The 13,659-nt window shown below is 41.9% G+C and overlaps 1 protein-coding gene across 1 annotated transcript; it reads right to left on the bottom strand.

Moving 5' to 3' along the window:
- Positions 1 to 3,686: 3,686 nt before the first annotated feature.
- Positions 3,687 to 7,927, bottom strand: b3gnt7 (UDP-GlcNAc:betaGal beta-1,3-N-acetylglucosaminyltransferase 7). The gene is made up of 2 exons (XM_008291719.1): positions 7,701 to 7,927; positions 3,687 to 6,314 (listed from the first exon to the last, which is right to left on the bottom strand). Exon 2 carries the CDS (start codon positions 6,311 to 6,313, stop codon positions 5,060 to 5,062), a length of 1,254 nt encoding a protein of 417 aa, XP_008289941.1. The 5' UTR covers position 6,314; positions 7,701 to 7,927; the 3' UTR covers positions 3,687 to 5,059.
- Between the last annotated feature and the right edge of the window lie 5,732 nt (positions 7,928 to 13,659).

Here is a 13,659-nt window from a genome sequence, read left to right as displayed (position 1 = left end):
TGTAACATCAGCTTTATCTGCAATGGTCAGCAAGTATGTGCAATGTTCGGCAATAAAAACCGTAAACAGTACTGAGGCAGTCCGTGATTGTAGGCTTCCGTTTAAGAGCCTGATAGCAGTGGGAGAACATTTTTTTTCCAAGTAGCCATTTTTTCTGTATATTTTTAGAGCCTGACTGATATTTTCGGCTCATGTATTGGCATATATGTTTTCCATAATGTCTGTACAGAACATAATGCCGAAACTGACACCTAATGTAAGTAATCACCCAGATTGTCCGGCAGAGCAGCCCCAACTTCCTTCTTTACGCCACTCTGTCTGCAGCACATGCAGCAGAGCACCCATCACAGCTGAGCAGGCGGTGAGGTAGAGCCAAGCGGTGTCTTCACAGTTAGACGCTAGATCGATGCCTGGAAAGTTAATAAACAGCGGCCTGAAAAACCCAGTATCAGGCAGGCTCTGGTACATTCTGTGTCTTGAAACTTGCTGGAATATTTGTGCAATGTCCCGCTCTGCAGGGGAACAACTGCACGTACGATTACGATTCTACAGTTTCATTTAGCAGACGCTTTTATCCAAAGTGAGCAGATACAGCACAAGTGAGGATATAGTCAGGAGGAAACAACCTATGTGTTAATAAGTGGTGAGCAGTAATCTTACATGATTTGAATGAGCAGATAGGCTTGTGAGCAGCCTCTAGGTTGAGGAATGTTCGTTTTAATTTTAGCCAAAGCAATGACATTCCCATCTCTAACCACGCCAGTGACGCTGTTCCAGAGGCCTTTGAAGAAAATAGAGCGCCAGTGTGAAAGCTTTGCGTTCCCGTCCGGCCGACCCATTGACCACACCGACATCAAAAGCTTCCTCCAATTAGTGTCAGCAAATATGAAGCTCCTGGTCTGCAGGCAGGTCGGGAGGCCGGCTGCGTACTTGCATGCAGCCAAATATCATCACCGCAGTGGGACATTTACACTAGATTATAGTAAAATTTGGCTAATGGTTGATAGGTCAGTTCTCCCAGCCACAAAGCCAGTGTTTTTCTAACTTGGCCCTTTGGCTGGGAGACAATTCAGAGAGTTAAAAGTTCATCTGCTGAGCACAAATTGTAGGCAATCTCCTGACCGCCTAACTCCCCCGTCATGTCTTTTGTCTGGCGGAGTAGAAGTTTGACGACCACCGCTTTGAAGAGGCAGGTGAGAATCAATTGTTCTTTTTTTTTTTTTTTACTGGGTAACAACTCTCTGTGCCTCACACACATACACACTTGAGCGACGGCCATTAAAAAGTATGACTTCCCACCATAAAAGTCAGTGCATCCTAATGTACACACACGGGAACTGCTTCTGGTTCAGCGAGGGTTGCAGCTTACACTACAGATGATTTACATGTTTGCTTTCATCCCAAATAAACATAAAAAAAGAATCATAATTATGTCCGACAGTCATTTTACAGCCACTTCTCTTTTGTGTAAAAAAAACCCCCAAAACATTAGAAGACTTAGAAATGAAATATCGACCTTGTATCAGCCATACAGATGTCACCTTTATTTACCTAATATAACAGTCGTGCAGGTCCTGGTTGTTAAGGAAAAGAAATGCAGTATTTTTTTGAGGTTCATAAATAAATTAAAAAACAACAAGGTTATGAGACAGCTCTGTCGGTGGCTCTGTGAGACTGCGCTGAATGCTGCTTTAAAAAACTACGGTGCGGACGATATGTTGATGAAGCGACGCTTGTCGTTTGTTTGCCTTCTTCGTTTCGTCTGGCTGCGTGTTCACAGTTCAGGCTGTTGGGAAACATGAACCTGGAGGTCGCTGGCAGGTCTGTGGCACACATAGACTGTATAAAAGATGGACGTAGCAACCGGCCCTGAAAAATGAAGCCAACCGGGAAGTGTCAAAAACCTGCAATATCACTACGTCCGCTAGTCCTGGCTCCAAAAAGCCCTGACTCCCATAGACATGAATTGGAAAAGAAGTGATCACAGATCACGAAATACTGCATTCCTACACCTCAGGATTTTTTAAAATTAGTTTTCATAATCAAATCCAGAGATCAGGTGGCCAATCTGAAAATAAATCAATACTGAATTTTTAAAAAATCATCGTGGAGCTGAAACTCACTTGTCCTCTGATCCTAAGGTTGGTGGTTCAATCCCCCGCCCCTCCACAGTCGAAGTGTCCTTAGGCAGTACGCTGAACCCGAAGTTGCCCCCAATGGCAGGCAGCACCTTGCATGGCAGCTCTGTCGTCATTGGTGTATGAATGTGTGTGAATGGGTGAATGAGAAACACATTGTAAAGCGCTTTGAGTGCCGCTAAGGTAGAAAAGCGCTGCATAAGTGCCGACCATTTACCCTCATAGCGTGATTAGGTTAATTTTGTCTACTCTGATTACAGGTATACGGTTTCATTTTTTTTTAATCTATGGAGGAGGCGTGACCCACCTGCCAAACTCCTCCAGGAAACCACCAGCTGATAAAGACACGTCACCACAGACGTCAGTGATGTTTCTGAGCAAGACTGAAGTGAGTCTAAACATGTCAGAAGGTAATAACAGCTCCTACTTAAATATACTCATTGTCTGATAAAAAAAAAAAAAAGAAAACCATATACCTGTTTACCCTCGTATCGGCAGGATCTGACCTCTAATCCAAGCTCATATCCAACAGGGCACACCTATGAACTCAAAACTGCTAATAAATGATCTTAACACACTTTCTTACTATTATTCCAATCTCTTGTTCCGTTTTGCCGGACGCTCTTGGCGGCGTCGGACTAAAATAGCAACATTTGCAGTAAATGATGGCACCTTCTTCGTAAGGACACGTTGAATAAACCACACTGATAAACGATACGACCACCCAACAATGGAGGCTGTTGAGCCCAGTTTCTTCACAGATTTGACTTCATATCACGTCTCCATTGTGCTCGACAAAGGCAACAGCAGAAAGAGATCAACCTTAAGCTGCGCTTCTAAGTTGGCGAGTGTGTACCATCGCGAAACACAATATAGAGGCGATCCAGTTTCTATGCGTCTCTCTCTTGTCTTTGGCGAAGAACAAGGGGCAGGCATTTCTTTTGTTTCGTGGTGCCCTCTTTGTGTTTTTGGGCCAACTCAAAGCTTCCATACAGTACGTTCACTGTTGAAGTGCCATATCAGTCTCGGCGGCTCTGCTCGGTGAAAAGACACACAATATTTGACAGGGACACTTAACATAAACAGTGTGAAATGTCACACCGAGTCAGGAGTATTTGCGGTCGCTTTCTGACAACAAATGCAAAGTAGACGGTGAGTGGGCAAAGTTAAGCCGAAGTGGGGGAACTTCTTTGTTGTTCTTTTTTTTGAGAGTCTCAGATTTCGAAGTGTACAATGTATAATGAAGCAGCCTCTTATATTTAAATAGTGTGTGAGTTATGGAAATTTCTCAATCAGTTATCACAGGATGGCGCTATTATAGAGAAAACATATTGATAAAATGATAACACTTAATACACTGTACATCAATATGATGTTTGTTTGAGCAATGTATGTTCTCCTTATTGTTTAGTTGTGTAACCGATACCCACATGTCAACACAGGACACTATTGTTGGGTGACCTGATGCAGATTTTCACATAGATGTTGGATGCCGATAAGGCCAAACACAAAAACCGCCGATCTAGGACAGATTTTCAACAACAGCTGTATTGTCAAGGCGTTTATTTACAAACAACATTCTATGTACACATTGATTTTTTTATTTTATTTTGTTTTTACATATATTTACATCATCTAGACATAATCATCACACACTACACCCACAGCGTTCAGCTTTATGATCATTTATCCATTTATATGTTCATCTGTCGCTTTAAATTAAACGTAAGAACCCCCAAATTTACCCCCCCTTTCACCGGGGGACAGTTAAATTAACACGTATATTCTCGTACCAGCAATAGTTTTAGTTCACAGTGTCATTGTAAACCCTCTACCTAATTCATGTCAAGTATATCAGCACATTCAAATTTACGGACAGCAAGTATAATAACAAGTATAGACATTTTTTTTTTCTTCTCCCAGTAGTGTACATGCAGTAGACGTCCAGATCAAGTCGGACACATTTAATGAGTGCAAAGACCTCTACAATACAAAAAAAAGTGATTTAAATCTCACTTTAGGAAAATGTACTGCATATATTTTTGAAAAAAATAATAAAAACTTGTCGTTCAAATGGTGACCAGTGATAAAATTAGGTGTTTTTTCCCGAATCGCTGAGGTAGAGAGAGTTGTTTCTTTCTCCAACTTGAAGCCATTTGCACTGGGCATGTGCAGTGGCTTCCAAAACTTCTGGGGCACCCGCTAACACTACCTGCTCTTGTATTTTTCAATATCGATCTAATCCAAATATTATTTCCCTCTGATCTATCTGAAAGCACAGTATGTTACAGCAAATGAAACTGATTTATGATTTGATTAACCACTTGTCCTGGTAATAATCTTTGCCTTAAATATTCCAGGTGTATTCACATTTATGGGCTCACTATGGTGGCAAGTCGCTGCCACAAGGCTCTTGGTTCCTGATTCTACTACCATAGGAAAGCAGAAGGAAAAGGGGGACTAGGTGTTGGAGGGGAGGTGGAGGATGCATGTGACAAAAGGGAGAGACCCCTTTTCCAACATTTGCATCAGGGCCCACAGCAGAATATGATGCAGAACAAGACGTCTCAAAGTGTAGAACAAGTGGCTGTCCTCCTTAGTCGACCATCAGTACAGCAGCGCCACTAGGTTGGCATCGCTAAATCTGCATGCTGACAGTGTGAGTCCTTCAAAATGCCAATATAAATATTCTAAGTCAACCTTTTAAAAAAAACTCTTTGTATAATTTACTAGACTTTAGAAGAAGGTCCTCCGAAAAATTGCGGAAATGCTCAGAAAAAGCAAATTCAAATATTGTCCTGGCACCTCTCCACATAAAGGAGAGATGGGGAAGTTGGCCTCTCGCGTCATGTGCTGTACTTCCTATTGGCGTCCACCCAAGTAAAGCTCAGCCACTGGCCTTACCTGGTGTTCTCGTCAAGCTATAGGATCTCCACTTTCTGCGAGCACACCAGGTCGCTGTTGACCAGATGCCACATGTGCATGAGGTCCAACGGGAGCAGCTTGTGCACCACGATCATGTTCTTAAAGAAACAAGGTTCTCGGTTCATCTTGCTGCTCTTATTTTTCACCAAGCCAAACGTCTTAAAGGCGTTGTGTTTTACAGGAGTGACCTGAAGCACCTCCAGACACATCCCCAGGAAAACGTCGTCGATCGGGTAGAGCTCCAGGGTGTCTGCGGCCCAGTAAAGCCTCCTCGCCAGATTCCCATCCATCAGGAACCCCCCTCCACCAGCGTACGGAGGGTAGTGCGTCTTATTGTACAAAGCCGGGGGGATGTAGTATTTGTTTTCCTTTCTACGAATGGGCTTAGCTTTTAAAATCACATCCCCAACAAACAGGTTCTTGTTGAGGTTGCTGCTATCTAGGTACTCCAAGATGTTCTCCACGCTGACGAACACGTCATCGTCCCCCTTGAAGACGTAGCGCACGCCGGGGCAGTAAGTGTGGAACCATTTGAGGAAGTGGGTCTCCTTGAGTGTTAGGTTGAAGAAGCTATCTAAAAAGTCCCACTGGAGAATATCCCCGTAGATGTAGTCTTCAAACTCCACAAGTTTCTGATGGTTCGCTTTTTCCGCCTCGTTGGAGGACTTACCGAGGAGGAAGAGGGTCTTTATCCTTTTGCCGTCCACCACCTGCTCTTTGCCCCAAGTTTTCCGAATGACGTCCCTGCGGTCATGCTGGGTAGCCACCGATTTAATTACCATGAGCAAATATATTTCCCCCGTGCACTTCTCTGGGTGGTTGAGGTGCATGGGAAAATACCGGCAGTGTCGATAAAGCAGAAACTGCTTAAAATTGTCCTCCAGTCCCTTGAACCACTCCTGGCTGGAGAGGTTGTGGTTGGCGCTGCAGTTGGAGCTGGTTACGTCCCAGGTTCTGGGGCCGCCGTCGTCCGTGGTTCCGGGCTCCTTTGTGGGGGTCTGAGCTCTAGGCTGCGGCGGATGTCTGCCAGCCTTCCAGAAGCCTTTCATCCCAAGGTACGAGTCGGTTTTCTCTTCCAGAGCGGCTCCGGGCTCGGCTCCCTGAGAGGCATGCATGCGAGCCTGCCTCTCCAGTTCAAAGGGAGCCCCCATACTGATGCTGCCTCTTTGCACAACAGTCAGCGCCACCACAGCCAGGAAAAACATGACGCTCGCCCTCTTATACACCCTCCAGCGATCTCTGTTGTTCATTCTGCGGGAAGAGGAAAATCACAGATGTCAGTCAGACAGGGCAGAAATGATCTAATGTCGTTTAATAGAGGGAAAGCTACACATTGAACTGTATTTACACCACATTCACAGATAATCCCCATACGGCGCATACTGGGAATCCCTCCGGAGAATATCAAACAATGAGCTTCAAAACTTAGGTTTAGAAGGCCTTGACTTGTTGTTTGTGTTTGAACCATTTTAATTGTGATAGATCTAAGATTACAAACCTCTCTAATGAAAAGTTTTCCACTTCAAAGTCAACAAATTAAACTGCAGAGGCAGAAATTCACAGGTTCAAAATTCTTTACAGGTTGAACTGCATGGTTAGATTACCCACATGGGAATAGTTGCTGTTTGTAGCAAAGCCAGTAAAAACAGAAGGACTGTCACCATAATAGGCTCCCCTATGTTTTCATTACCTCCAGGTATACTTGCTGTTTTATGTGTGGACAGGAAACAAAGCATAGCCTCAGGAAAGGCTGTAATTTCTCTGCTTTTTGTTACACAACCTGTTCCATAGAAAGGCAAAAAAAAAAACCCTCAATGTAAAATGCAAATATTCCCTCCCATTGGTTTGTGCTGCTTTTATTATTCTAATTTGCTCTGAGACTCAATAACTTCTAAAGAAACACGCAGCGTCTTTAGTTTTATTCGTCTGTTTAGTTCTTATATAATCGCAGTCGTAAACTTTTTCGGTATTATTGAGCCAGCATCAGTGTGTTCTGGAGGAACATGTGGAATGTACTTGGGATTCTCACATTTCCATCATGTCATGCCAGGGCTCGTTACATTCACGACCACTCAGAGAGACACTCCCATGAGGGCCCCTGGGAGAGGTTTTTTTTTTTTTTCTTCTCCCCCAATAACCACCAACAAAGTGATCAGTTTTGGAAGCAAGCGAAGCCAACAGGCAGCTATAAGATAGGAACGAAATCCAATCTCTGAATTTGTTCTTAATGAAAATTCAAATTGAGTTTTCCGGAATCACATCCTGAAACACTGACAGAGTCGATGGTCACTTGGTTTAATAAGAATCATCTTTGTTTTACCATCTCCTTCTAATAAGATCCACAGCATCACCTCTAACTTTTGGATATAATCTTACTGCTTCTTGTTCTTGATTTTCCATTAAAAAAAAGCTTTTAATGTGACTTTATATATTGTTTCCGTTATTGCAAGAGGCATTCCAGGCATTCCTGAAACTAAACTCTTGATGGATGATTTTTTTATTTTATTTTATTTTATTTGAAGTTTAAATATATGGAGATGGAGTCCAATACACAGAATTAATCAAACAAATTAGGATCAGAACTGTTAGAAAATTAATACTCTATACATGAAATGTTAAAAGAAAAATGTCACTTACATTTTCTCTTCTGTTTCAGAAGATCGGTGGCTGAAGTTGAGAAACAGCTAAAACCAACAGCGCTGATTATCGAGACCAGAAAAAAAAAAAGTGGAAACTTTATGTCGCCTCGGATTTATGACAAAGTGGCAAAAATAATCCTTTCCATCGAAATAATCTCCAGGCGACAAGTGTAGAGAGAGAAACGAGCGGAGAAGCGGAGGTCTGTCTGCGCTGCAGGGGCAGATGTGCGCTCTGTCATGCGCGCTGCTGTGGACTGACTTTTACGCACAGAGATCCGCTTTTAAACGCTCGGCCGCCGCTACGTAGCGCACAAACACACACGTGGATCAGAGGCGCTGTGAGGATGTGAAGCAGTGGAGGCTGAGCCCAGCACAGAGAGCCATGTTCAACCCCGGAAACTGGAGGAAAATCAATATAAAATGTGGGATAATGTGCTTTATAGGCAACATAAGGACAAACTACTTTCTGTGTGCCTTGGAATTAGTCTTATTTATTGTCATTTACATACACTGTCAAACAAACAGAAAAAAAACAAACCTATAGTATTAGAGCAGATGCAACATCTCAAACATTAATTAATATAAATATAAAAAATGATGAAAACAGATTAATTCTGCATTTTTGTTGTAAAAACTTTTTACAGTTATATAAGATATTTCCTATTTAACAAACAAATCAATGCATAAACATCTACTTTTATTAACACTCACATTATTTAACTTGACTTTAACTGTATTTATACATGTATTTTAACAACAGAAATATTTACAAAATGAAAGTAAATTTGCAAATGTATTTTAACAGTCTCTTTATGTTAAAAAATATATATTTTTGAGCGGAAATGTTATGGTTATTTACAGACATTTTTAGCGTTATTCCATTTTTCATATAAAATTGTGGTCTGTATTTGTGATTGCAAGATTGTTTTTTGTCTATTTTTGAAATACAGAAAAAAATCTAAACAACAAAAAAGGAATTTTCTTATATATTTATCATATGTAAAGTTGTTCCTTCATAACACTGATTTTCTTGAATGCTGTGCCTCCTGATACAAATGTTTAGGAGCCACTGAGCTACCAGCTTGTGTGCAACTGGTATATCCTATAGGGTTTAATACTGGTTTTAATTGTTAAGAATGATTTTACTTAATGGTAATTTGGGTAACCTGTCCTTTGAATAGTCCAGGAGATAATATGCAGGTGGTGCAAAGGTTCCTCTGTCAAGTTTTGTACTACAACACTCCAAATAAGTAGTCTAACTAATACTAATCAGACCAAATCTGCTGCCTGTGCTGCAGAGAAAAAACACTGACAGTTATGTTTAGCCTGATGTCTAACTGCAGCAACACACAATCAAGCAGGAGAAAAATAGAGCCAACAAACAACAAAAACCGCAGTTCCTTTAACGGCCACTTGAGGCTGACTCCCAGAGTGAGTCAATCTCCACAGACCCTCATGTTAAAATGGCTAAATGTACATGAGACGTACACAAGTTTACAGCCTGGAACAGAACACAGGTTTAGTCTCTGTAGTTGATTTCCTCCTTCATGACAGCTGTACAGGGAGTGAGTTTTATATAGACCCCCCATTTAAATTGTATTTTGGCTTAAAGTTATGAATAATTAAGGGAATCCCACCCCAGCTCCACTCACGCTCCAAATCTTTGCTCATTTGTGTAAAAGCCAGGAGTCAAGTCACAATGGCTGGAGCTCCAAAACCACTGTTCAGGAGACCTATGGAGGATCACGGAGGGATCGTTCATCTTTAATCGATGCTTAGAATGAAACAACAAAAGGTATTTTCACTGTCACGGCTTTGATGATTCGGGAGGGTTAAGCACTGTAAGGTCAAATCTGATTTAAAAAAAAAAATCCTGCTGTGAGAAAAACTCAAAAATATTGATCTAATGGAGACATATTTTTAAGTTAACAGATCAGACTTTAATGAATACTAAAGTAATGCTCCGACAGCTGTGGGGGAGCTCAGGACTCAACCTGAAGACCAACAGTTTAGCCTAACTGCACCTTAAGCTGCGACTGTGACAGCTCAGCTGTCTGAAGGAAGGAAAAGTGCACAACATCATTTACTATTAGTCCTGATCAATCCATGTCAGAATTCATTATTGAAGCTGGTCCATGGACGTAAGGGCATAGAACTCTCTCCCTTTTTATTTCCAGATAAATGAAGTAAAATGTACAATAGCTTCCTATGAAATGTCACAAAATTTAAATTTGAAGAAGTTGAGAATACCAAAGAAAACAGAGGAATCCCAACCTTAACCCTGTGCTGAGAAAGAGTTCATGTTCACGTTTCTGTTTCACAGCACTGTGAATGTCTTGAACCGATGCTTAAGAAAAGCAGAAAAACTAATTTGTCAAGGTTCAGTTCCCACTTATGTAACTTTAATGAAATGCCGTAGATATCAAATATCAAACTCACAACAGAAAGACAGACTGTGGCTATCTACGACCATTACCCGGTTTTACAACTCATGCTAACGCTCTTCCCTTTTACTATCATTTCTCCACCATCTGCTGCCACTTTGACCTCTGTTTTTCTCCTCCTGTCACTTGCTGCAACAATCACAGCATAACAACCCCTCATCTATGTCCAATGAATGGATATCTTAACCAACTGTGCTGTATTATACAGCAGACAGACGGTGAAGGTGAATCAGGGCAAATTGGACGTTTACATTCATCTGATTGTTAGAAACTTGGCTCAAGAAGAACGATGAGATGTTGCTCAGTGTGGATGTGTAGGCAACAGTTTGCTTTGGGAACATGATGAACCCCACACATTTGTTAATTCATTAGATTTTTAGTTTCTAGTGGCCACATTACAATAAATGCAGCTTTAAGTGAAGGTAAATGTGAACAAACCATTTTAAATCAAAAGGTACAGCTGAAACCAGAAGTTTACATACACTGTATAAAAAGACATCAAACTCTTTCTCACTGTCTGACATTAAATCAGACGAAACTTTTCCTGTTTTAGGTCAGTTAGGATTACCAACATTACTTCTATTTGAATAAATGCCAGAATAACGAGAGAGATATATATATTTTTTTACTATTTTCTTCAAAGTCAGAAGTTTACATCCACTAAGATGCCGTCAAGCTATTTGGGAAAGCCCAGATGACGATGTCATGGCTTTGGAAGCTTTTGATTGGTTAATTGACAACATGAGTTAATTGGAGGCACACATCTCGGGATCTTGTTCACGAGTGATGGGAAAATGGAGCGTGAGGTGGACAGGCAGCTCAGTGTAGCGTCAGCAGTAATGTGGGTGCTGTACCGGACCGTTGTGGCGAAGAGAGAGCTGAGCTGCAAGGCGAAGCTCTTTCTTGATTTACCAGTCCATCTACATCCCAACCCTCACCTATGGTCACCTTTGGGTTGTGACCGAAAGAACGAGATTGCGGATACAAGTGGCCGAAATGAGCTTCCTCCGCAGGGTGGCCGGGCTCAGCCTTAGAGATAGGCTGAGGAGCTCGGACATCCAGAGGGAGTTCAGAGTAGAGCCTCCTACGTCGAAAGAAGCCAGTTGAGGTGGTATGGACATCTAATGCCTCTGGGGAGACTTCCTCTGGAGGTCTTCCAAACACGTCCATCTCGGAGGAGACCTCGGGGCAGACCCAGAAACCGCTGGAGGGGTATATCTCTCGGCTGGCCTGGGAACACCTCGGGATACCCCAGGAAGAGCTGGAAAGTGGGGGGAGGGAAGTCTGGAATGACCTGGATGGATGGATGGATGGATGGATGGATGGATGGATGGATAGATGGACGGACGGACGGATGGACACCTGTGGATGTATTTTAAGGCGCACCTCAAACGCACTGCTTCCTTTTGTGACAACATGGGAAAATCTAAAGAAATCAGCCAAGATACCAGGAACAGAGTTGTGGACCTCATCAGGTCTGCTTCATCCTTGACTACAATTTCCAGATGCCTGAAGGTTCAAACAACAAACTGAGCTAAAACAGGAGAAGTTTAGTCACATTTAATGTCAGATAGGGGCATTTTTATACCGTGTATGTAAACTTCTGATTTCAACTGTATGTCAGGTGTATTATACATAAAAATGACACAATGTGGAAGATATTTTAAGGTTGACGACAGAAACTTGAGGAAGTGGAATGAATTTTTCAGGCTTTTAAACCTTTGGCATGTAATAGTGGCTTCCAGAACAGCTTAAATAAAAAAAAAAAACATTTGCTGAAGTGTGGCAGGATCACTGTCCGGCATGCCACTGACGTCAGCAACAGGTCCTGCGTTAATGAGCTGTCACAGAGCAAACTGCGTTGATTTTATCAGCTCTCTGGCCTTTCACGGCCACTGTGTGACTAAGGATTTAATGTATTTGACAACCTATAAAAGCGTCATTGATATGTCACGGCCTACTGTTGGTAAGGGTTCTCACGGAAGGCCAGCTTGATGCACGTATTCCTCCAACATGACTTACAAATCTTGCAAAAAGAAAGTCAAATATGCGTCTTCGTAATTTGTACAGTCTGAGAAATCACAAAAACACGACTTGTGCATCAGTAGGTGGCACGTTTTGTTATTACACACGGATGCAAAATGAGTTTTAGTGATAGAAAGAAATGAGCTGATCGCCATTTGTACCATCTCTCAAAACAAAATAAGGATTGTGTTTGCTGAAATGCTGATTGCACAGCTGTCACCGCACTTAACCCTTGCTGTGGCAAACTGTGCCCTTCCGCCTCTTTATGGTCTGAGGAAAGAACAACAAAATGTCTCCCCGCGCTTCAAAACAGGATTTTTTTTTTTTTCAATCCGAAACGCAGCTGTGATCCAAAATCTCTCCTTCCTCTCCTTCTCTCTCCATTTCCTGGACCCAACCAGCCATCCTTCTCAGGGCCATGTGCATCCTGTTGCCTGCTGGCCGTGTTTTTTCCCGTTTTGATTTCTTTTTTTTTTTTTTTTTTCCCTCCTCGCTCTCTGTGGATTTGTTCGCTGCAAGTTGTGGAGAGGTTTGCTGACGTGGTGATGGACATCACAGTGTCTCTCACTCGGTTGAAAACACAACATTTATCACTGGTGTGTGGCAGAAGCATCAGGCAATAAGAAAAACGGAGCTCTGCCAGCACAGTGACTCACGATAGTGCGATTGTTCTGTCAAGATATGAGCGCTGGTGCTGCACTTTTGTTGGCTTTCATGTCGAACTTAAAATGAATGTTGCACAAGATGAGCCTGTTGAGAAACAGACTTACAAGGTTTGCAGTCGACAACAGCAACATTAAAGCTGCACTGAGCAAGTTTTTTATTTCACTAATGGATCATATACATGAAAGGATCACTTGTAGTGATGAATCCACAGAGAACTACCGTAAATTCTGGACTATAAGCAGCTACTTTTTTCCCACACTTTGAACACTGTGGCTTAAACAATGATGCAGCTAATTTGTGAATTTTTATGATTTTTACGAATTTGCCTCGAGAGCGACAACAAAAGAGAGACTGAGGAAGTGTGTGACGAAGTCATTCTGAGGCTGTTCAACTCCGACACTGAAGAAGACGACTTTAGTGGTTTTCAGGAGGAAGATGAAGATAGCGATCAATGACTTCTTCTGGTAGGCTGCTGTAGTTTTTATTTTTTTAACCAGCCGTGTTACAGGCACTGTTTGGAAAAAAGCATTTACGGTACATATTTTATTAAAAGTTGAAAAGATCTTTCTGTGTAAATATCTCATGTTACAACGTGGACACCTGCAGCTTATAGACAAGTGCGGCCTGTACATGAACAAAACTTGTTTTCTTTTTAAAGTTAGCCGGTGCGGTTTATATTCAGGTGCCTCAATAGTCCGAAAATTACAGCATCTGTAATAAAAGTTTTGTGATCAGTAAACTATCTAATCTTACTGCGACCACAAAAGAAGAGGCGACACGATCATGGTTTAAAATCTATATTAATAACTGTGAATTGCTTTT

The sequence above is a fragment of the Stegastes partitus genome, unplaced genomic scaffold (assembly GCF_000690725.1).
Source record: "Stegastes partitus isolate 25-593 unplaced genomic scaffold, Stegastes_partitus-1.0.2 Scaffold757, whole genome shotgun sequence".
Lineage (NCBI taxonomy): Eukaryota > Metazoa > Chordata > Actinopteri > Pomacentridae > Stegastes > Stegastes partitus.
This window is presented reverse-complemented; position numbering and strand designations above follow the sequence as displayed.

Coding starts and splice junctions, on each gene's coding strand:
- b3gnt7 (XM_008291719.1), bottom strand. CDS start 6,313: ATGAACAACAGAGATCGCTGGAGGGTGTATAAGAGGGCGAGCGTCATG.